Source organism: Orbicella faveolata, unplaced genomic scaffold, assembly GCF_042242905.1.
Source record: "Orbicella faveolata isolate gen_17 unplaced genomic scaffold, um_ofav_v1 contig_1, whole genome shotgun sequence".
Classification (NCBI taxonomy): domain Eukaryota; kingdom Metazoa; phylum Cnidaria; class Anthozoa; order Scleractinia; family Merulinidae; genus Orbicella; species Orbicella faveolata.
Genome location: NW_028301536.1, coordinates 19138535 through 19160315, shown reverse-complemented (window position 1 = coordinate 19160315; position 21781 = coordinate 19138535). Strand labels below are relative to the sequence as shown.

Below are 21781 nucleotides of genomic sequence, written 5' to 3'. Positions count from 1 at the left end.
TAAGTATTGTCAGCCCTAACCTCCAGGTTTGTTTGTCGGGCAGAAAGCCGGTTTTTATTACCCTCCAAACCTATTAGATATACGTGCAAGTCATGCATTGATCAACGAAGCTCCCGCAAAGAGGATGACACTAACTTTGGAACGGGGTGGAACTTTTAAAAGGTGTGGCGGGTTAATGTTTTCTACAGAATGTACTGACTGCGATTCCTATTATTTCTCTGGCTGGTAAAGAACCCCTGTCGTCACAAGCAGGCTCATGAAGGGATGCATTTTTCTTACTCTGCCTTTCCAGTAAGTTGAAGTAGTCTGTCTTAGGGAGATTTTCCCGTGATGTTCGTACAATGGACCAATTTCGATATATTAAAATTCAGCCTGAAACAATATACCTCAGCACGAGGCTCTGGGGAATAAAGCCCACAAACTCTGTATTTATTCCTCAGAGCCTCGTCCTGACGTCTATTGTTTCAGGCTGAATTTTAATATATCGAAATTGGTCTATTGTACAACGTGGTCTAATCAATCAAGAAGATACAAATCAAAACGGGAAACATTTTTATTAGTTAACCTTGCATCCGAATTACATATAGTCAACTCTATGAGCAGAATACTGCAAAGTAGTGACAACGTTTGTTCGACACTCCCCGAGAAGTAGCAGATCATATGTACACGTTTGCATATTCTCAGCTTTTTCTACTCCAGTACGAAACAAATGTTTCCTTTCTTGCACTGTGACTTTGGCTGCTGATTTCTCGTTATTTCTTTGAGCTGTGAGCAATATACTTAATGAATAACTAAATATTCTTCACGAATAACTAAATTTGGTTCAAGTTTTACAAGGGCAATAAGAAAAGCGCTCTAAAGCGGAAGCGACGGCACATCTGTAACCAAGTTCTGCAAATATTTCCCTCAAAACTACTTGAACAGTGAAGTTAACGTGTATTCTGAGCCTCCCATGCTTTGTTTCTTGCGATTCTTTAGGGCTCCAAGCATTTCAGATTCTCTTCATGACTTTTCCGTAGAGTCCCAAGGAAAGTCACTATTGAAAAGAAATAAAACAAAGATATAACGTGCTGTATGTTCAGTGGTTATGTGAAAAAAAGACGGGGGTGAAGGTGCTGCTCCAGTAAGCAAGTTGCAGAAAACATTACCCAGTGTAACAGCCTCTAAATGAACAAATTTCACAACAAGTAAAACTTGATTCTGCGTTGCCAGATATATTCACTTCCGGTGAATTTATCAAACGTCTGTCGCAGCAAAATAGCGAGACCGGTTCCAAGAAAAAAAAGCCTAGTGTAAGCCGAGCACCTTTACATATCGACAAAATTAGGAAACGACAAATGAAATGAACTGAAAACGTGTGGCAGACGGCAGTTTTATCACCTGATCAATCATCAATCATTATAGTAATACCGTAAAACAAGAACAACAGCCAAGTGACCGATCGATCCTTATATTTTCATTCAACTTTCATAAGTGTTGGTTAGGAATAATAACGTATTTGGAGAGCAGGGCTTTTTCTTTTCCACACAAACATTTCCTTTCTTTGATTGTTTTTAATTACCTTAAATCTCAAATAAACGGAACTAAAATAAAATACAAATCGATCTAGAGATCCAACGCTAATTCGTACCTCGCCTTGGATTCCACCACGTCTTGGTACACACCTTTATCGTACATCCTGCGTCGAGAGTCTAGCATAAAGATGACGAAACAAAGAGACTTGAAATTGACGGCAAGCAAATCAATCAGTCAATCGAGCGATCGATCGATTGATTGAGCGAGCAAACAATCAATCAGTCAGTCAGTCAGACAGTCCGTCCGTCCGTCCTTCAGTCAGTCAGTCAGTCCGTCAATCCGTCAGTCCATCAGTCCGTCAGTCAGTCCATCCGTTCCTCCGTCCGTCAGCCAGCCAACCAGCCAGCCAGTCAGTCAGTCTGCCAGTCCGTCCGTCCGTCCGTCCGTCCGTCCGTCAGTCAATCAATCAATTAATCAAACAATCAATCAATTAATCAATCGATCGATCGATCAATCAATCAATCAAGCAAGCAAACAAACAATCAATCAATCAATCAATCAATCAAATCAATCAATCAATCAATCAATCAATCAACCAATCAATCAACCAATTTATCAATGTCAAAACGTAGGATGGGTTTGCCCTCCATGGCTCGTGACTATACGAAGAGCTTCCATAAATAGACCAGCGGCTTAAAGTAAAAGACTCACTTCTTACCGAGGGCACCAATGTCTTGGAAAAGTTCGTCTAAACGTTTCCTGATAAGCAAGAGTAGGATTCATACATACATACATACATTTACATACATGCATACATACATATATTTTGTTCTGTTATTTCAATGATGTGTTTCGCAAAGAATAGCATATCAAATAGCAAAACTACTTTTACACTTGCTTGTTTGCATAGTTCGTTGACAACTGACCGTTCTAAGAGGTCAAACGTTTTTTACACAAAACATTGTTATTTTATCCTCAACAACTAAAGGCATTAGACAAGACAGTTTTATCAATTGTGAATGATGTAATTCCAGTTAGGTAGTGTTCTTTTTCCTGCCTATCCAGTTGGTCCTTTCGGTTGGTATTGACCGCTCGGTTGTTATGAGTTTGATACCATGATAAAATAGCACCTACGCTTCTGATCGAGGAATGTTGGCTTTCTGGTAAAAGTGTCTTCGCCTGTGTACGCTGAAGCTATATCCAAACTCGCTGAGCATTTCAAAACACCTCTGTGGAGAAACCAATAGAACTGTGCTAATAATAACAGAACTGATCAACCGAGATAAAAACAAACCTGAAACAAACAAACAAACAAAGAAACAGACAAACAACTTCAAGCCGAACTTTTGAATGTACTTTTACGTCTACGATAAGATGTAAATCTATTAACGAACTCCTCTAAAGAAAGCGAACACTGATGAACGTTTAAAGAAATTCATTTTAGAGCGGTATTCCTTTGAGCGTCGAAGAGTAATTGGGTTTGCATTACTGCACGACTAGCTAAAAAATTCGAGCCACTTTTTCACATGTTTTCCCGCGCTTCACTTCAGCTACATGTATTTAAGTTTTGATTGGTTCACTGCATTGCCTATGGCCTTTGTGACTGGCTATAGTGCTAACATTGGTTTTGGTTTTACGACGCTCAATAACTGAAGTAACCGTTCTAAAAGAGCACGTTGTTTTCTTAAAAAAAAAAGAGCGGTACGGTGGTCACATCCACGCAAAACCAAAACTGATTTGGATCTGGATTTGAATCATAACATTTATTTTGTTACATGTACTGGAGACCTTCAAAATGCGCAAAACATTTTGCGTCAGAATGAAACTCACCACTACTTTGAACTGGTCCAATTGTTCCGCTGCAAGCGTCATTAAGCTAAGGAGAGCAGAATAGCTAGAAACAAAGTAAAAAAGAAATGGTTATTTCCATTTTCAGTCAAATCAACTTGGAACGCTCTGAAGGAATGCAGAACCTTGGTGAATAATGGCGTCTTGGCGTTGGGTCACTCACATAGAAAAATACCGTACATACAAACTGCTAAGTTGAAAAGCTATAACCGCGTTCACATTTCCCGTGTTTCGACCAATTATAGCACGCATTTTATGGGCTCCTTCTCGCGTAAACCAACAGGACAGCCAATCAGAGGTAGTGTTTCCTTCCAGATTTATCGTTCAAGTGAATCGAGGAAACCGGAAGAGAGAGAAAGGCTGTGAAACAATGGCTGGAGAGGGTGGGGAAGGTCACTGAATCTTCTCACAATCTTCTTTGAGCTGCTAAGGCGACCATAAACAAATGAAAGATACAAGATATTGCCAAGAAAAATTCACGCTTACCTTGGTACATATCTGTTTTTCTCGAACATATCCAACATTCTCCTGAAAGAACAGCATCCAATCACCCTTAGTCCTAAGATTGAAACATCAATTCTCTCTACTAATCGTCTTCCGGAATGACGTCACGAGTCATGGCGTCTAAGCCTTCCCAACCCCGTTTCCAGGATCCCCTCTAGGACCCTGCGAAGGAGGTGGCAGCGTTCCTTACTGTTCAGTTGTCAGCTTGAGGTATTATATAAAACATGAGAGACTGTTTCATCGGGATATCCAAACACCGCGAATATAGTTGAAAATACGACGCGCAGCGGAGTATTTTTGACGAAACTCGAGGTTTTTGGATAGCCGATGAAACACTGTCTTGAGTGTTTGATATATCTTCCCAATGAAAGCAAAAACCGTAGTGAATAGAAGAGAATGGCTATGAAGCCCGACAAAGTTCTTTGTTGTATGTTTTAGTTCACTTTTTCGGCCTTGGCAGTGCACAAAATACAATAGCTGTTAACTTCTGACTGAGGAACTAACCAATAGAAACGTTGTGGTTATGTAATTCATGTATGAGCGAAAAACAATAGACTGTGCATGGTCATGGACCCTCCAACATCAATCTTGTCATCTTGTTTGCTCCTTTGATGCTTGCCGGGCTTCATAACCAGTCCCCTCTATTAACTATGCAAAAACGAAGGAGTAAACGGAGAAGTAAAATCGTCAAAATATATCCATCTTCACGGTTGTGATTTTCTTTGTTTTAGAACGTGAGTTTGAGAATGTAGTCTTGCGTACTTTGACAGCGGACATTTATCCCTTAAGAAATCAGGAAACAGGCAGTCTTGTTAAGGCCAAAAAAATGTGGGGCAGGGGGCAGGTAAGTGTCATTTCAAGGAGCAAAATAATTATGTCAAGGGATAGATATCTCTAAACCTGAGCCATAGCCATCAGGCTTAGAAAAGGTCTGTAAATGTACCACAGTGAGATAAATATCTTTGTCTGAATCAATGACCACTGGGCCAATGAAACAGCCACCATTCGTATACCAGACAAACTTGCCTATTTCAGGTACTCGGTGATTATTAAAGGAATAGAAGTTTCTGTCCAGTTTTAGAGACTCGAGTGGAACAAGTGTTTCCACAGCTTTTTCAAGTTCTCCCCATCTTTCCCAAGTGTGTTTACAACTCCACAAAAACACGGAGAAATAACTATTTTCTATAGTCCTTGTAAAAAGTTCACCACACCTACCAGGCTTCCAGCAGTTTGCCGTTTAAACAGTACATGGTAATGGCACGAGTGATCACAAAAGGTGAAGGTCTAAAAGAGAAATCAAAAGATCAAGCGCCCCATTAGCAAGTTGAAACGACTTCAAGTCAGAGCGATAGCAAGGACTACAATTATTATGGCACAATACCATTTCCCAGTTCAAAAGAGATACCACCCTCCCTTCTCCACTCGAAGATGTTTACATTATGCCATGGTGTCAGGAAAGAAATAGTATTTAAAGCAAACTATTGCTATGAACTTTGGTATGCCGGTCAGCTTTGGATTCTGATTCAGATTTCAAGGCTTTCTGAAGGAATCAGAAGGCTTAAGCAGTCCATAACGCCAGTTGTCAGGTTTCTACTTGTCACTTTTCACGCCACATTTGATCCCTGCTTTCAAGCTGGCGACCACGCCGTAACAAACAAAAAAAAACGTCCACGAAGGCCATTAGAAAAACAATAATAACAGCGCCAATAAATTGAGACACGAACTCCAGGTTTAACACCACAATACTGAACAAGCAAAAGCACGGGATTATATAATGACAATGAGACATGTAGACGAGGGAAACGGCAACAGCTATGGCGCGGCGATTTAACTCACTGCAAGTTGAAGAGTTTCATCCAGTACAAGACGTCAACCATGATATCCAGGTGAACCTTGAGGTCCTAAAAGGGTGTGAAAATGCAGTTAAAACAAAAGGCTGAATAGGTTCTTTGCAGAAGCTTTTTGACTAAATGTCAATTTTTATGGCAGTTTGATGATTTTACAACATGAAAATATAGCTTTGCCATGCAGGGCAAGGAGAACTGACGCGATAGCCACTTTTGTCTCGAGGAATTTCCGGTAACAAGTAACACTCTTTGGGTGTAATATTCAACGAGAAATTGGTTCCAAAGACTGCAAAATTTCTGGCTGGAAAAGGTGTTAACGAGCTCAAACATTCTTTGTAAAATTTTGAATGATAAAACCCGCAACGCACAAAAAGTTTTCAATACATCGGGCTCAAAATCCTTAAGACAATCAATCGTGCTGTGTCCTTTCATAGTCAGAACTGAAATTTTTGTAGCTTGATCAGAAGCTAAATCTCTGATTCCCCTATAGAAAACAGTTATACTCCTCGGCGGAGAGGCACTGGAGCGTGCAACTTCTTGACAAGAACCCTACACGCTGATGCGAGGTAGCACTCGAACTCGACCGCTTGAAAATGAGTTGAATGCGCAAACCATTACGCAAGCGTGCTCTCCAATATTTAAGTCGCTTAAGCTATCGGTGGTTCTTTTTTTTTTTACAAGTGTAGTAGGCGAGTATGATTTTTGGACTGATCGGAGCACATGTTGAACAAAGATGGTTTTACAAGTGAATATAGTAAGGTCATATATTTGAACTGCGGAGAAAGATATGAAGACATGATTGTATGATTGTATCATATAATTGCGATGGTCAATCATGCCTTCATATTGATGGTTTCCTCAAACAAGAAGGAAATGATCGCAACGGTTGTAAATTGAAAATGAGCCTTTAGGATCGACGTAAAACTATATCAGGGTTTATGTTTGTCACACCAAGAACCAACTTACCTCAGGTTTCTCAGTTACACTAAGGGCTCTGAAAAGAGCTGTGGCTACATTCCTTGTTAATGTAACTTGATTCATGCGCATATCTGGTCAGGAGACAAGAACAAAGACATACCATGAAATACCGGTACTAGAAACTCCCCCCTTTCCCTGGACAGCCGTCCTCCCCACTGGAAATAGCCTTTGACACAAAATGTTCTGCGATAATATCACCCTCGAGATACAAGCCCATTAAGCTAAAGAGGGCCGTGAGACAAGCCACTCCTCTTGAGCTTGTTTAGCATTTTATCTCACAGCAACATTTTCAGAAACTCTTGAAGTTATTTACACAGCTATCTTGCTTACATTTGCTACGATTTTTCCATGAACATAATGCCTCTGATACTGAGGATTACAGTACGAAGTTTAGACGAAGTCAATTGAACAACTCACCGTCATAGAGTTTTGGAACTAATCCTGGAGTTTTGGTTCGACTGGCCAGATTGAACAATGAAGAGTAAACATGGTCTCTGGGTCTAAGTTTCTAAATGGCACAGATTCTTGTTAGGAATAAACTGCATGGAAAGACATTAAATTGTTGAAAACAAAAGAATGACTCTTTAAAATAGCAGCATGATTTTCTGCTTAGAGGCAGCAACAGACGAGTCACGTTGTTGTAGGTTGTGTCAAGGTTCTTTTAGTATTGAGTGGTTGCTTCACAAAACCATGCATAATATTGATGGTAGTACTCTTTTGAGCATAAACACACAAATTTAACCTTGTAACTTGAGGAAAAATCAGTCTCCACACGGACGCTTGGCATCCTATCTCAGTAAAATTATGTGATATTCTCTAAAATCAGCTTCTTTTCGACAAAATAGGACACAAGTGTGTTGCTAAAACTAAAAGTACACAGGAAACATTAGAAAAATGTCAGATTGATCAAACATACCTCCGGCACAATTTCTTTGTAATAGTCAAACAAGAAAGGGAGATGGAACTCAGCCCCCGCCAGGGTCATAAGAAATGCTGAGCTGCAATAAACAACAGTCACGAAATATCGTAATGATTCGATTTAGCACCCTCCTTCCAACAAGCGTCCTCTTTCTAATAAGCGTTCCCCTTTGAGAGTTTTTTTTTATTATAAGCAACAGTGTTCCAATGAACAACCCCTCTAACAAGCGCCCCCAAAGCAAAAGTGACATGAAAGACATTAACATCGAGAGGACTAATTTGACGAATGAAATATGTAAGGTAGTATTGAAGATGACGATTATCAAAGCCCCTAGTGTTACAGTTCTCGAGTTAAAGTATCTGTTGTTTTGCTTTACTATCACATTTGAGGTGTGTGTTCAAAACGGAGTAAGTGGTCACTCTCTAATAAGCGCCCGTCCTTGAACTACCAAAGATAAATTCAGACATGACATATTTCATACTTACTAAAAAGGAGAATGTTTTTTTCCAAGAAAAGCTGCGTTGTTCTGTTTCTTTAACAAGTTGTATATGCGTATCGCTACGTTTGCGTCCACACAAACAAAGGCCTTCAGAGAGAACAATGCAATTTAGTTAACGTGGTTTTCGTTTGGCTAACAAACTATGGTATGCAATACCGTTGGTCTCATCCAAGCCATCCAATTGAGAAAGATCGATCGATCAAAATCAATCAATCAATCAATCGATCGATCGATCGATCGGTCAGTTATTCATGAATCTTCGTAAACTTGTGTCATCACAAGGGAATTTTTTTTGGTTTGACACCTTAGCATTGTAACATAAATTAGTATATGTAATCGTATGAATGCGAATGCAATTAAGGATTTGCACTACGAGTGATATTTGAAAATTCTCTCAAAATTTCACGAGCCTTATTGCTCAAGCTTTCATACGATTACTCATTTGTTATATGACTGAAAAATTTACAAATGCGCGCGCGTTAATTTGCACTGCAGTACAAATTAAAAATTAACGATAAATTGGCCTGCCCACAACCAATCACAATGAAGTAATTTTCTCACTTATATAATTAAGCCCGAAAAAAACGGATTATTCACAGTGAAACTATAGTTCTGTTTATAAAGTTTCAAGTTGTACATATACCCACAGACAGTTTGTGAGACAAAGACTTACCGCACTCATGGCTGAGTGAAAGAAGGCGGCTGAAAAAGCAAGGGAAGTTATTCAAGTTAGTTCATTTGGCAAGCATACAATATTTTCGAAATGACTTGTTAAGAATATACTGGAAAGACACATTAAATTGCTAAAAACAAAAGTATAACTAAACAAAATAGCAGCACGATTTTCTGTTTATACATGTAGGCCATTTACAGGAAATAAATGATATTCTCTAATAATAATATTTTTGATCCTTTTAGTTTCGTAATGTTGTTCTACTCTTGCGTAAGTTCTTCACTATTATATTCTGAGAAAAAAGTGATTAAATGAAATAGAGATAAAAAAAAAAGAAGACTTCTTGTTATCAGAAATCGCATTCAGCACTCTATAATATCTTGGCACACAAGCACTTCGTTATCTGGGGAGTACCCTTAAGATGAATTGCACTCACTATCACGTGGGTCAGACATAGGTGGCAGCTTGGGAAATGATTCCAGATGTGTGATGACCATATCAAGAACTGAAGGATCGCCAATTGCCTTCGCATTTTGTTCTGTAAGGACAAGCAAGCATATGATTAATGCTGATTTCCAGTTTGTTGTTGACTGACTAGATGACTGACTTGCTGTCTGTCTCTCCGTCATTCAGTTGCATGGTCAGTTGATCCATCCATCGGTTGTCGGTCAGGCAGTCTGTCTAACTATTAGTCTGCCCATCTGTCTGTCCATTTGTCCCTCCCTCCCTCCCTCCCTCCCTCTTTCTGGCTGTGTTCCACACGTGCCTATGAGATTGCTAAGGTTCTCTCTTCCCGGGTATAGGTTCACTCAAAAGGTTGAGGTCATCCATACAGAGCTATCATTGAACCATATTTCGATTTCTGCTGTTCTGTGTTGGATGCTCTCAACAACGTTACAAAAACTACAAAATTGCGCCATGAGGGTTATTATTACGTCTGATTACCATTCTAGTGCCACCACCCTCCGCATTAAACTAGGATGAAATAATCTCTTTTTCAGAAGGAAAAAAAACAAAAATTGAAATTAATGTTTAAAACTAAGAATGACCAGACTCTGGAGTACATAAAAGACCTTTTTTTACCCCTTCAGAACGGACTATAAACTTAGAAATATGGAATAAAATGAACTTTGCCTAAGCCTGGTAGATACTTTTTGACACCTAGTTTCTGCTAAAGTGGAACACATTTGCAGTCGGTCAGTTGGTCAGTCAGTAGATGGGTCATTGAGCCGGTGGGTCGATGTGTCGGTGGGTTGGTTGCTGGGTCGGTCAGTCAGATCACCATACCACACTTTTTTCTCTACTGTGGATGGCAGTCTATGTTACTAGTAAAAACACTCACCTGGCAGTGATTTAGCTCTCCTCCTTTCTTCCCAAACTGGGAGATATTCTGCTCGTAGTACCTGATTAAAGGACTCCAGTGATGGCTCTATTAGAAAGTTTGGGAAAACGGAAATATCTATCTCTTCACCAAGTTTACACATACCAATTCATTCACGCAAGGTCCAGAAAATAATTATTGGGTTCTATTTTAATAAACCTTTATCAAGATTTTTATTTGAGATTACCCCTTACCCCTTACATTGTTTACACACTTCACAGACTTAAACGTTTCTTTCATTTTTTTATAAAATGTTTTTTAACCTATACACTCCACATTAGTACAATGGAATTTGTGCTTGTTTAAATTATGTTCCTACAGTAATTTATTATTAGAAACAGCCTACACCAAAGCAAGAACTAAAAAGGCCAGTGCTTCGATTTAAATGTTAGAAACGTTAATTTTCCTCTCGTTTTCTTGTGGTGTTTTCTAAAAGGAATAGAAAACATTTTCTCTGACTACGACTTTCTAAGAGAATAGTCTAAGAGACATAGCCGAGTTAACTCCCCCATTATAGATAGCACCTTCCTAGACATTCAGTGACATAAGTAACCAAAATTACCTATTCCCATAGCTAGCATCTCTCTTATCAGACCAAGGGCAAGCTGTGTACTAGATTTGTCTCCATCAGAACTCACTGCCGCTATCCTTAGAAGGGAATTGAATGTTTCTAGTAATAATAAAAATAAAATAAATTGCAATTATGTTGAGATCCTCATTGATATCAAACACAAAGCTTAACTAATGTAATATCCAACAAGAGGTCAGGATCACAAAAATGTCTAACATAAAATGGTGGTTGGATATGCTTATCCCACATCAGTATAAATCCACTAACATTCTATCATGAATGCCGTTCCCTGATTGGCTAAGCTACTCACTATCTATTCTGTGATAGATAGTGAGTAGCATAGCAGTGTGCCCTTGTTAACAATATGACGGCCGCTTCCTGATGTTTTTGAAGTGCCTGTGAAGAGGATTTCAATAAAGTTTTGAATGACTAGTAGATTTATACTAAAACAATTAATTTGATTTTGTTAATTGCAACCGTTGCCTACTAACGACTGAAGCTACACTCTGTCATTTTAAGGATGATGTCTTGGCTATCAGCAAAATGTCAATGAAGTATTTATTCCTTAAAAAAAAGTTGACACTCACTCAGATTAGGAAGGACAATAGGTTCTTCCCCCATGAGTTTGACCAAATTCTGTTGAAAAAGAAATTCGTGATAAAAGGTTACTAAAAACAAACTAAGTTATGATTAAATCTTATTCATTATTAAATATTATTCTCCATTGAAAATGTTATCTAGTATGTACAATGAAGCAGCAACCATTCTTAATACTCAAGAGTCATTCTCAACCACTATGCATTGTGCACTAAGAAGCCATCAGGGGCACTTTTCAGTGCAAACCAATAATGCCACATAAAATTTTTGCTTCTCTTTACTGTACTCCTAAGTGTCTTTTGTGCTCGCTGCCACAGTGAACTCCCTTACTATGACTGACTTACCATTGTCTCATGAAAGAAAGAGTACCCTTGATGATAAAAGTCAGGGGTGGATCCACAAAATTTAGAAAGAGCCCTGGGCCGAAATAATTGTGGCATATTACGCTCTAAAGACAGTTGGTCACTTTTTTAAATATAATACAAGAAAAAAGGGGCATGCCCCCCCCCCCTGTTGCCCCTCCCCCCAAAATCCACTCCTGACAATCAGTCAATTAATCAATTTTTTTTTAAATTATTGTGCACTTCTTACCTACAGAATTTTAAAATTTACATCAGTATTATAAAATAAAGATGGGAAAAGAAATAAATGTTGCATATGGCTATGGAGAAAATAAAAAAAAAATATGTGCATAGTAACCGGATAGTAGCCATTGACTTTCAAGCTGGTCACCACCATGTTAAAGAACATACATTTACTGAAAATAAATTACTATAAATACATTACTGAAAATAGCAAAATAATGGCTATAATAATGCAAACTCAAAAGGGGTATTTTTGAATGGTTATTATCTACCTATGACCCTATTTCCCAAGAGGGCCATGGCAAATCTAAAGTAAAAGTGAAGTATTATCTGCCTATTCTGCTACGTAAAAAAACACTGAAATGAGTGTAGTAAATGTTATTTTACAAACCAGTGCTTTTTCCCATTTGTTTTCCACATCATCACATTTTGCAATCCCCATGAACATCAAGTAGTATGTCATTACAGAAACTATAATTTAACAAATAATATGTTTGTAAAATGTTCTCAAGAAATATCTATACCCAGCAAAAGAAGGTCACAGGAAGTTCTGAGCTGGAAGGTGAAAGTTTCCAAGGAAAGTATGAAACTTGAATGAAATTTCTAGATGGATGGGAGTGGGTTTTCAACACAAAAAGCCTTACCTGAGTGTAATATTAATCATTATTTTTCTAGTACAACACAACACTGTAAAGTACCAAAAACAAATTGATCAGAAATAGTACAAGGTTTTTCTGTGGCTGGTCACATTGAGACTTGTTAACAGGTATATAAGTTCATTACTTTGCACATGATCTACCTGAAGAAGCAAGAAAAATCCCATAAGTTAACATTTATAAAAATCGCACCTTGGTGTCCAGTTGCTCTCATTTCCTTGAACAACTCATATGCTTCAGAACCACTGTTATGCTGTAAACAAGACCACCTTGTTTTAAACATACATGTACAGTTCAGACAGTAACTATAATTATGATTTGAAATTATTTGGTAGCAATATTATTATTATTCACTGAGGTTGGGGTGAATAGGTGTAGATATTTAAGTGAGCTGCAAAGTGGCAAATTAAATATCCACCTCTTTCACCAACACTGAGGTGGATAACTATAATTATTAATGCAGTTTTGGTATACATCACACAAGAACCAAAACATTATTTCTGTCAAAAAAATGGTCGGAAATTATAAACTCTTGACATGTGATTTTGTCTCTTTGGCTGCTTGGAGATGAAGAGTCCTTGCTTATCACTTCCCAGCTAGCCAATCAGCGCACACCAAAATCACTATTCACTTGTGTAGTATATACTAAACAATAAAAAGCATAGGCAAGAGAAGCAGGCAGGAGCGTTTTTGTTGGTGGCAACTTAACATTCTTTGACTCTCTGTTGAGTAAGTCTGCATACAAGCCAAGTAACCCATCAGGCCAACACTTATCTCCAGTTTCTGTAGAGTGAAGTGGCTAGGAGTATTTCCACTCCTCCCTGGATGGGATGCTAGTCCATTGCAGGGTTACCCAGCATTAAATTTGCCAGTACCCATTTATACACCCGGGTGGAGAGAGGCACTGTGAGAGTAAAAGGACTTGCCCATGCAAGAATAAAACACAATGTTCCCAGCCAGGACTTGAACCGCTCGATCCGGAGGAAAGGGCACTAACCATGAGGACACTGCACCTCTGCTGAGTAATGAGACTTAAAATAATAATAATATATCACTATAATCAGTATCACCACAAAAAAAAAAAACATGTTTTTTTCCCTCACTCTTATTTGATTAAAAAACATATTGTCAGTACCTTTACTAATCCAAGAACCATGGCCTCATATGTGCTGCCATCTTTGGTTGTCATGCTTTCAAACATTTGCTCAGCATAGTTGCCTTTTCTGTTATATAAAGACATTTCATAGTAAACCAGTAGATATCACCTGTCTTTGATCAAGGAATAGAACACACAGCGCCTTTTATTTCTGATTTTGAGCAGCTACCATCTCAGTAGACTCAGAAAATGTGTCTCAGTGAGCAAGTCACAGGCTCTACACCTCTGATGCAAGCATAGGTGTAGGAAAACTACATGTACAGGATTCAACATTGTTGTCCTATATGAAGGGGAAATTTGGTCAGAAACAAAAGTTTGACAGGTAATGTTGAAGGTGAACATGAAACAGCTAGAAGGGTGGTGAACACCGATACTGACAGAAATGAATTATGGCTCCAAATACAATTATCATAACTCACTAATATCAACCAGTTTCAAAGAAAAAAACTTACAATGTATGGTAAGGTTGGACCTTCATACACATGTAATGCTTGGCTAATTTTGGGCATATATAGAGGTCATAAAATCTCATCGCTGCTTGTTTCTACAAAATGGTAGTTTACAAAGTATTAGAACAATTTCCAAGTGTTATTTTATTGACTCACTTCCACTGATTTCTCACAGGATTATAATCATTGTCTTCATTTCTTGCTTCATCATCAAACTATAAGTTAGAAAATAATAAAAACACTGATGCTTAATCTATTAATTCTACAATCTGATAAAAATCAGTATTTCGGTATGTAAATATCTAAGTATATATAAGACCTTAGAAGAATTTTTAATTATTGTAAACAATAATTATGAGTTAATTCTCTTATGTTGGAAACAAATTAATTAAAATATTGTACTTATTAAGTTCAACAATCATATCAATGTCAGACTAAAGTGTGCCCATTGTACAATGCGTTTTTGTTGTGATGAGATACTTGTGATGAGGTACTTATTTACCCCTTCATCTACTGAGTCTGAATCTGAATTGGAGTCTCCATCATCAGTGTCTGCTTTTTCTTCTTTTGTCTCAATAGTTAAGAAACTTGATCCTGTCTGCAAAACAAAGTACAATGGAAAGTAAACCATGTTTTAATAGACACCTAGAAAGTAGACAGAGCTATAAACTACATGTAAATACTTCTCTTCAACAGAGGTCTACCTCAGGTATAAAGCACACATCCTTTTTAAGTAGACAACTCAGGCTATTGAGTGATCACCTCTCTTATCAAGACACCACAGTCTACCTGCCTAAAGCAGACACATCCTGACTATAAATAATAAGTTGACACCTTTCTAAAGCAGACTATTAATTAAAAGGGGAACCTCTAAATCAGACAACAGTACAGGTTATTAATTGTCCACCTCTCTAAAGCAGTCACCACAGGTTATTAAATGGACACCTCTCTAAAGCTCTACACCTGAATGCTGCAGGCACTGCCTTGAAGACACCTAAATTTTTTTTTTCATAGTCTTTTGAGTGGACACCACTCTACAGAAGAACTCCTTAAGTGGACAACTTACATGTACAACTCAGTTACTTAAAGCAGGTGACTAATTTTGAAACAAGGGAGTGGTAACATTTTGACAGGAAAATAAACATCATACATGCACCAATATTTGTGTGATGCTGAAATTATACAGCAAGCATTGATTTGAACTGTGTAACATGGGGAGCTAAATAATGCACAAAAACTATAAATTGTGTAACCTCCTTAATACCGCTACCTCAACAGGCTCCAAAGCCTCTTCTACAGATACATTTCCGAGATGTTGAGCAGCAAGATCAAGTAACTCATTTTGTGTTTCCAGTGAGACTTCCACTCCTGAAAAACAAACCCTATATGTCATGTACTTTATACACTGTTGCTGTTTTGTTTTTGTTGAGTCAGGAAATAGTACATGGACAATTTGAGCTCTGTGCTTTTAATTAATATTTGTTAAAAAGAAATGGATGCTGATGAGGGTGAGGATGAAACTCGGTGTTAGGGATCAAAATTTCTGCCTGACTTAACTAGTCATGTACTTACATTTAATTTTCTCAAGATTAATTTTTGCAGGTTTGCTTCATTTTTTGTTTGCAATATCACAAAAATATGACATTGGCAGTGTTTTCTGTAAAATGGTATTTACGACTTGATGCATCAAGTACTAGCAGTTTTTAACTCTATGTTTAAAATAATCATAAGAATTTTTTTGGCCTTGCTTCCAAACAATCTCTGATTGCTTTAAGAATATTGTCACTTTCTCAACCAATCATGTCCAGTGTTAGTAACATTTTTGCTTCCAGTTCAGAGTGGTTCCCTGTGTTGTTTACATTTGTTTTGACTGGCAAGAGTGTTCACTTTTGGTTTTGGCGCTACTAACGACCCACACTGGCAACTGCTCTAAAAATTAAATCTGAGCAATCGACTGTGACACATGATCCAGATGTGTAACTGTGTACTTATGTTTTGTTATCAAGTCACTCTGAAGTCATCTATTATAAATAACTGTTGATAACGACTTGTCAAATTTTAAGATAAATTATAATTAAAACAGTTTTTAGCCTAATAAAGATAACCTATCCAAAAGTTGGGACTTTTGCATTGTATAAATTTGCTCTAGAATTAGTCCTTGTTTCACATTGTATCTACTGGTTATTCAGATGAGTAACTAAATTAAAACTGAACTGAAAGAGCTACAATATTATCATTGTCAGAGAAAATTCCAACCTTGTTCTTTGAGTCTTTCATAGGCCTGTACAGCATTCTTGGCATTTCGTGTCTTAATAAAACCTAGAGGAAAAACATTTAATCTTGTTAATGTAACCTAATATTGTTTGCACCAGTAAAACCTTACAGTAACTTTTTTAAGTAAATTAACTCTCCAGAATTGTGTTCTGAAAAAGTGATCATCAGAATTTTCAAAGAGAGCCTCATAGTCTCCTGTTGTGTTAGCTGGTTAACTCACCTTTCAATTGCTCTTCACTTTGAACATCTGCAATGTCAGTAGCAACATCCTCTATTTCCCACATCTATATAAAAAAATGAGGCAAATGAGAAACACCAGCTTGATGCACAACATGTTTTGTGGTTTAAATTTATGTTAAGTTGTTAAGAGCAGTTTGACTTTACTTCCTACATGTATCTGTGGTATGTTCAAATGAAACTTATGATCAAACATACACAGATGTGTACATGCTGTGACATTGATGCATCACATATACGCATGTCAACACAATATGTATGCAAAGCACAAACTGTTGTGTACCATACAGAGTACTAGTAACATACATGTACATGTATGTACAGGGAGGGGGGTCACACTGTGTCAAAGTGAGGGTATTCACCAGATTGTCATGTCGTTTTTGCCACTTGTTGTAGGTTGTTTGCTTAAAAAAGGCTTACAAAAGGGGGGTCACAGGCATCCCAGGACCCCCCCCCCCCCCCACAGCTACGCCCCTGTATGCATTACATGTATGTCTAGATCAAAAGGGACAATCCAAGTGCATGTTGTAAAACACTTTCAAATGGTCAACAATTAAAACAAACTTACACAAAGATCACTTGAAAATCAGGATGAACTGACAGTTAACTTACAGGGTTTGGTTTCCTGAGTGGAAAAATCTCTGGACACTTTGAAATCACATACTTAGCAGCTTCTACTCCTGATTTCTTGGCCAGTAAACATTCTGCCTGTGAACAAGTCAAAATGTAGGAGAAAGATGTACTACATGAAATATTTTTGTAGTTATGAATGCATCTAATAGGCAGTTACAAAAATTAACACAAGTACAAGAACACTTGCATGTCTCCTTGCACTGCACAACTTTCTTGTTTTATTCATTGCTAATAACACGAGTCAAGTTCTTTGCAAACGCAAGTACATAATAACCATTATTGCAGTTGAGTCTGCAGTTAAATATTCTTTTGTTTAAAAAGGCAGACAAATGAGGCAAAAGGGTCATTTGCCTTGCTTTTGTTTGTATGTTGAACTGCTGATAACTTCAATGATGGCTACTTATATTACATATATTGCTGATGCAAGACAGCACTGTGCAAGACAATAAATAAATATTATCATGGCACTTTACCATCCAAATAAATAAATACTTCAAAATATTTATAATAATTATACAGACACTAGTTTATTAAAGCAAGGAGGTGTGATGGCCTCATGGTTAGTGCACTTGTCTCCCCATTGAGCAGTAGGGTTTGAGCCCTGGCTGGGGACATCGTGTTATGTTCTTGGGTAAGATGCTCTACTCTCACTATGCCTCTCTCCACCCAGGTGAAGAAATGGGTAACTGCGAAAAGAAACCACTGAAACTGGAGATAAGGGCCAGCCTGATGGGCCCCTTGGCTTATATGCAGACTTTGCCTAGTAGTACCTTACCTTATTAAAGCAAACCATCATCAATCAATTTAAATCTCTCTAATCAACAGAGAAGAAAAACGTCCACACCAGTTACTAGTTTTACATTCAGTAAATCAAGAAATGTTCATGAAAATAATCTTTCTTATTATTATTATTACTGATTTCTTTCTAAAAACTTTTTTCCAAACTTTGAGTTGCCAAACTCAGGGTGCAGCTTATCTGCAAGTGCAGCTTATTCGCAGGTGTTCACTGTATATATGCAATATTGAAGTAAGTCCGTATAACAAACCTGTTTGAATTTTGCTTTCGGCAGCAAGAAGGCATCTTCAAAAAATTCAGGACTTGGCAAGGCAGGATTCTGTTTTGAAAGGAAATGGTTTTAATATTGTTTTATAGTTACATGTATGATAAGTTTATTTACTTAGAGCGGTTTTCAATTGAGTGTTGTAAAACCAAAACCAAAACCAAAACCAAAACCAAAACCAAAGTAATCACTCTGGGAAACCACAAAAGACGCAGACAATCCAGTGAACCAATCAAAACTCACAGCAAACGTATGTAGTTGACTCAGGGTGTGGAAAATGTGTGCGAGTGAGTTTTGATAGGTTTTGGATTTACTTCTGATTGGATGAACAAGTGGCACAAGCACATCAATGTTATTTAAGCCAATCGTGTAGCATAGTAATGCAAAACCAATTCCTTTTTGATACTCTAGTGAAAACCAAAATGCCGCTGACCACGTAGGTAAGACTAGTGCTCCTTGTTGATAACTCAGATAAGTTGCATTAAACTGCATTATATATACAGTATAATATAATTAATACATAATGATCAAATTGCAAAATTCAGAACGTAATCAGAATGACTGTTTGTGACTTAAATGATCTCAAGCTACGCACTTGGCAAATTATATGAATTCTGGTTTCTCTGGGGCCAAGAGAACTGTCCATAATGTTGACGTGCCTGTATTATGGATGTGTCTGTGCAGAGAGTTTTGACTGTACTGATAAATACAATGGGACAGGGATAGTCCACTATTTCAATTATAGCAACAAATAACACAAGGTACTCACAGGCTGCACTGTTGATGCCAAGGCTCTCAATACAGCCATAGGATCTCTACAACAACAGAACAAAATGCATGTGACATACCTGAGGTGATAAAAATCATAATTTCTCCTTTCTTGAAACATCATTGAACTGTACCTTATTCACTAGACAGATGGTAAGAATCTACCAAAAGGGGCTAAATATCAAAGAAACGACTTCACTAACACTGATACACATGTACTTTTTGGATCGCTTATTGGATTTTACATTGGATCATTGGTTATATCACATGCACATATAAGTGCTTGACTAAGTGCTTTATTAACTACGGTTTCCGTCCTATGAACCTGCTGAGAGCACTGCTTCAATCTCCTCTTGGATGGGATAGTAGCCCTTCAGAATGTTAGCTCCCAGCATTTTGTGAGGTCACCAGGGGTTTCATGAACATTTTCAGCAGGAAGGCAACTAGTTCTCACAGGTGGCCAAAACTTCCCCCAGATGGTCAAATCATTCAAGCAAGATTGTCTGAGGTCACAGACTCTCAATTTGCACATTGCCCAGCCTCAAAAAGGTCCTTGAGATCACCCCAGAATTCAATACTACCCATTCACTCTTTGAGGGAGGAGAGAAGCACTGAGAAAGTGATGCGTTAAGAGTCACATACCAGACTACAAAATTTTGAAACAAAATCGCTGAGTTTGATCCTTTGATTTATGATTTCCTGTCAGTCCTCTCCCAAACTCAACCTTATTCTTTGTTCACTTCAAAAGGTTATTTCCCTGCATCACTAATGCTACATATACATGTTGCCACCTGACAACTTACCTTTTAGTTGTAGAAGTGAATAATGATTGAACATTCCCTGAAACTTAATAAGAACACAGATAAACATTTGAAACAAAATTCAAATGCTCTAATTCACAAATGAGTGACTTACTTTCATCATCAACTTCCTCAGATGATGACGTAGAAGATGCAGTGCACAGAGTTCTGAAAGGGTAAAATAAAATACAAAATTATGGGCCATTTAACCTAAACCACTGAACCATGAATAAAAGTTGCTTGCAGGGTCCATTACTGTGAAAGGTGCCATAACAGTTCTCTAGTTGTTGATCAGTTAGAATGTGGATCCACATGTACATATATAGGCTGGATCTAGAGCTAGGCTGAGGCTTGTAAGTGCTTAGACACTTCAGTGCATTTGAACATATAGTACCAGAACAATGTTGAGCTGAAAATTTTCAAACATTTCCTATATTCTTGTCCACTCTAACCTCAACTTGGCACCATTTTGTGTTGGAATGTGAGAAAGTTCTATAACTATAAACAAATAAATACTGCACTGCATTCTTCAACTTTTGGCAGAAACTATCAATGGTCTAAATGGCCTTTATTTGGGAACATCACAGTGTACATGTACAGGGTTAGAATCAATTAAGTAGTAACCCTGGGCAAGGGGGTGTTGGCACTCCCTCGAAATACCAACAGGTTTTAAGGACTCCTGATCTGGAAGGTGTTACCAACATAATTTCCTGAAAATATCTGTACCCCTCCCATGGAAGCTTTACTGGTTTGAAATCGCCCGGCCTCTGGAAATTCCAGCTTTGGTTCATACTTTCCTTTAAAAAACTGGGTTTTGGATTTAACCCAATGCTCTGCTTTTCAATATTTTTAGTACGTCTCACATCTTAGTTTTTTTTACATATTTGCATATTTGATAATCTTTCTATGTTACTAATTTTTAGTAGTTCATCTTTTTATTTTGTAAATATTGATATTCGGCCACTGGTTTTTCAGTGTATCTACTGTTCTGTGTTACCCTCAATAAATAAGGTTGAATATTATTATTACTACTACTATTATTATCATCATGGCTAGGAGTATTGCTTGTGGGTGCGTACACACAATGACAATGAAGTCACACAACATGGCAGCCATACTATAATGCAGTTAATAGGTTGACCGAGGCATGCATTTTTTGTTTACAGCATGCATCTTTGATATTGGACATCCATGCTATGCTCAATTAACACCTGTCAAAACAAGGTATCTGCTGACCAATATTGAAGCTTGTTGACGTTGTGTGCTTTTTTTAACGTTGCCTAAGCACTGGTTTTTGATTAGACCAATCAGGAGCTCTTCCTTTTAGGCTTGGCCAACATCTTACTGGGTAATTGGTATAAAAAACAAAACTGTTACAACTTATGTGCTGCAAGAAATTAAGAAATCAATTACCGTATTAATTGACATTGATTCGAATCATCTCAAGGAAACGCGCCCTAAAACAGGGTTAAATTTTGAGGCCTGGGCGGCAAATACCACCCAAAACATACCCACGCTTTATGTGACACTCAGTTCAATGACTTATTGAAAGCTTAATCCAAGAATCCATGTACATGTACATGTTGGTCAAGCGAAAATAGAAAGAGGTCAACTCCTACATGTATGATTTGACTACGATCGCAACTGTTCTTAAGTTTAAAGCTTCGTGATAACTACTACGGGGTGAGCTGAATATCTTACCTTAGTGATCGATGCCAAGGTGTACGAAGATGTTGAAGTTTCCTCGCACATCGACCACACACGGCCGCCATCTTGAACCTTGAGAGTCCGCGATACACGATGCCGCTGGCTAGTCATCAGTCCTCTCTCC

General features: G+C 37.8%; 1 protein-coding gene across 3 annotated transcripts; it reads right to left on the bottom strand.

Moving 5' to 3' along the window:
* Positions 1-535: 535 nt before the first annotated feature.
* Positions 536-21761, bottom strand: LOC110056954 (small ribosomal subunit protein mS39-like). Of its 3 annotated transcripts, none has more exons than XM_089293894.1 (31): positions 21652-21761; positions 20066-20118; positions 19954-19996; positions 19152-19197; positions 18368-18436; positions 17301-17396; positions 16672-16735; positions 16434-16496; positions 15448-15545; positions 14680-14775; positions 14334-14392; positions 13708-13795; positions 12765-12825; positions 12308-12387; positions 11323-11371; positions 10727-10834; positions 10126-10212; positions 9220-9321; positions 8784-8812; positions 8097-8197; positions 7609-7690; positions 7110-7200; positions 6681-6763; positions 5704-5768; positions 5083-5151; positions 3850-3891; positions 3346-3409; positions 2650-2744; positions 2227-2274; positions 1631-1691; positions 536-1036 (listed from the first exon to the last, which is right to left on the bottom strand). In XM_089293894.1, the coding sequence occupies exons 1-30, from the start codon at positions 21720-21722 to the stop codon at positions 1667-1669; spliced, it is 2127 nt and encodes a 708-aa protein (XP_089150020.1). In that variant the 5' UTR covers positions 21723-21761; the 3' UTR covers positions 536-1036; positions 1631-1666. The 3 variants fall into 3 exon arrangements, with proteins under 3 accessions (XP_089150020.1, XP_089150019.1, XP_020619179.1); XM_089293893.1 differs by having other exon boundaries at positions 2234-2274; XM_020763520.2 differs by lacking the exons at positions 536-1036; positions 1631-1691; positions 2227-2274; ... (1 more) ...; positions 3346-3409; positions 3850-3891 and adding an exon at positions 4382-4515.
* Between the last annotated feature and the right edge of the window lie 20 nt (positions 21762-21781).

Coding starts and splice junctions, on each gene's coding strand:
- LOC110056954 (XM_089293893.1), bottom strand. CDS start 21,722: ATGGCGGCCGTGTGTGGTCGATGTGCGAGGAAACTTCAACATCTTCGT. Junction 7,201..7,608: donor ACAAAGAAATTGTGCCGGAG/GTATGTTTGATC, acceptor TGTGCCATTTAG/AAACTTAGACCCAGAGACCA. Junction 1,037..1,630: donor GTGGTGGAATCCAAGGCGAG/GTACGAATTAGC, acceptor TCTTTTCAATAG/TGACTTTCCTTGGGACTCTA.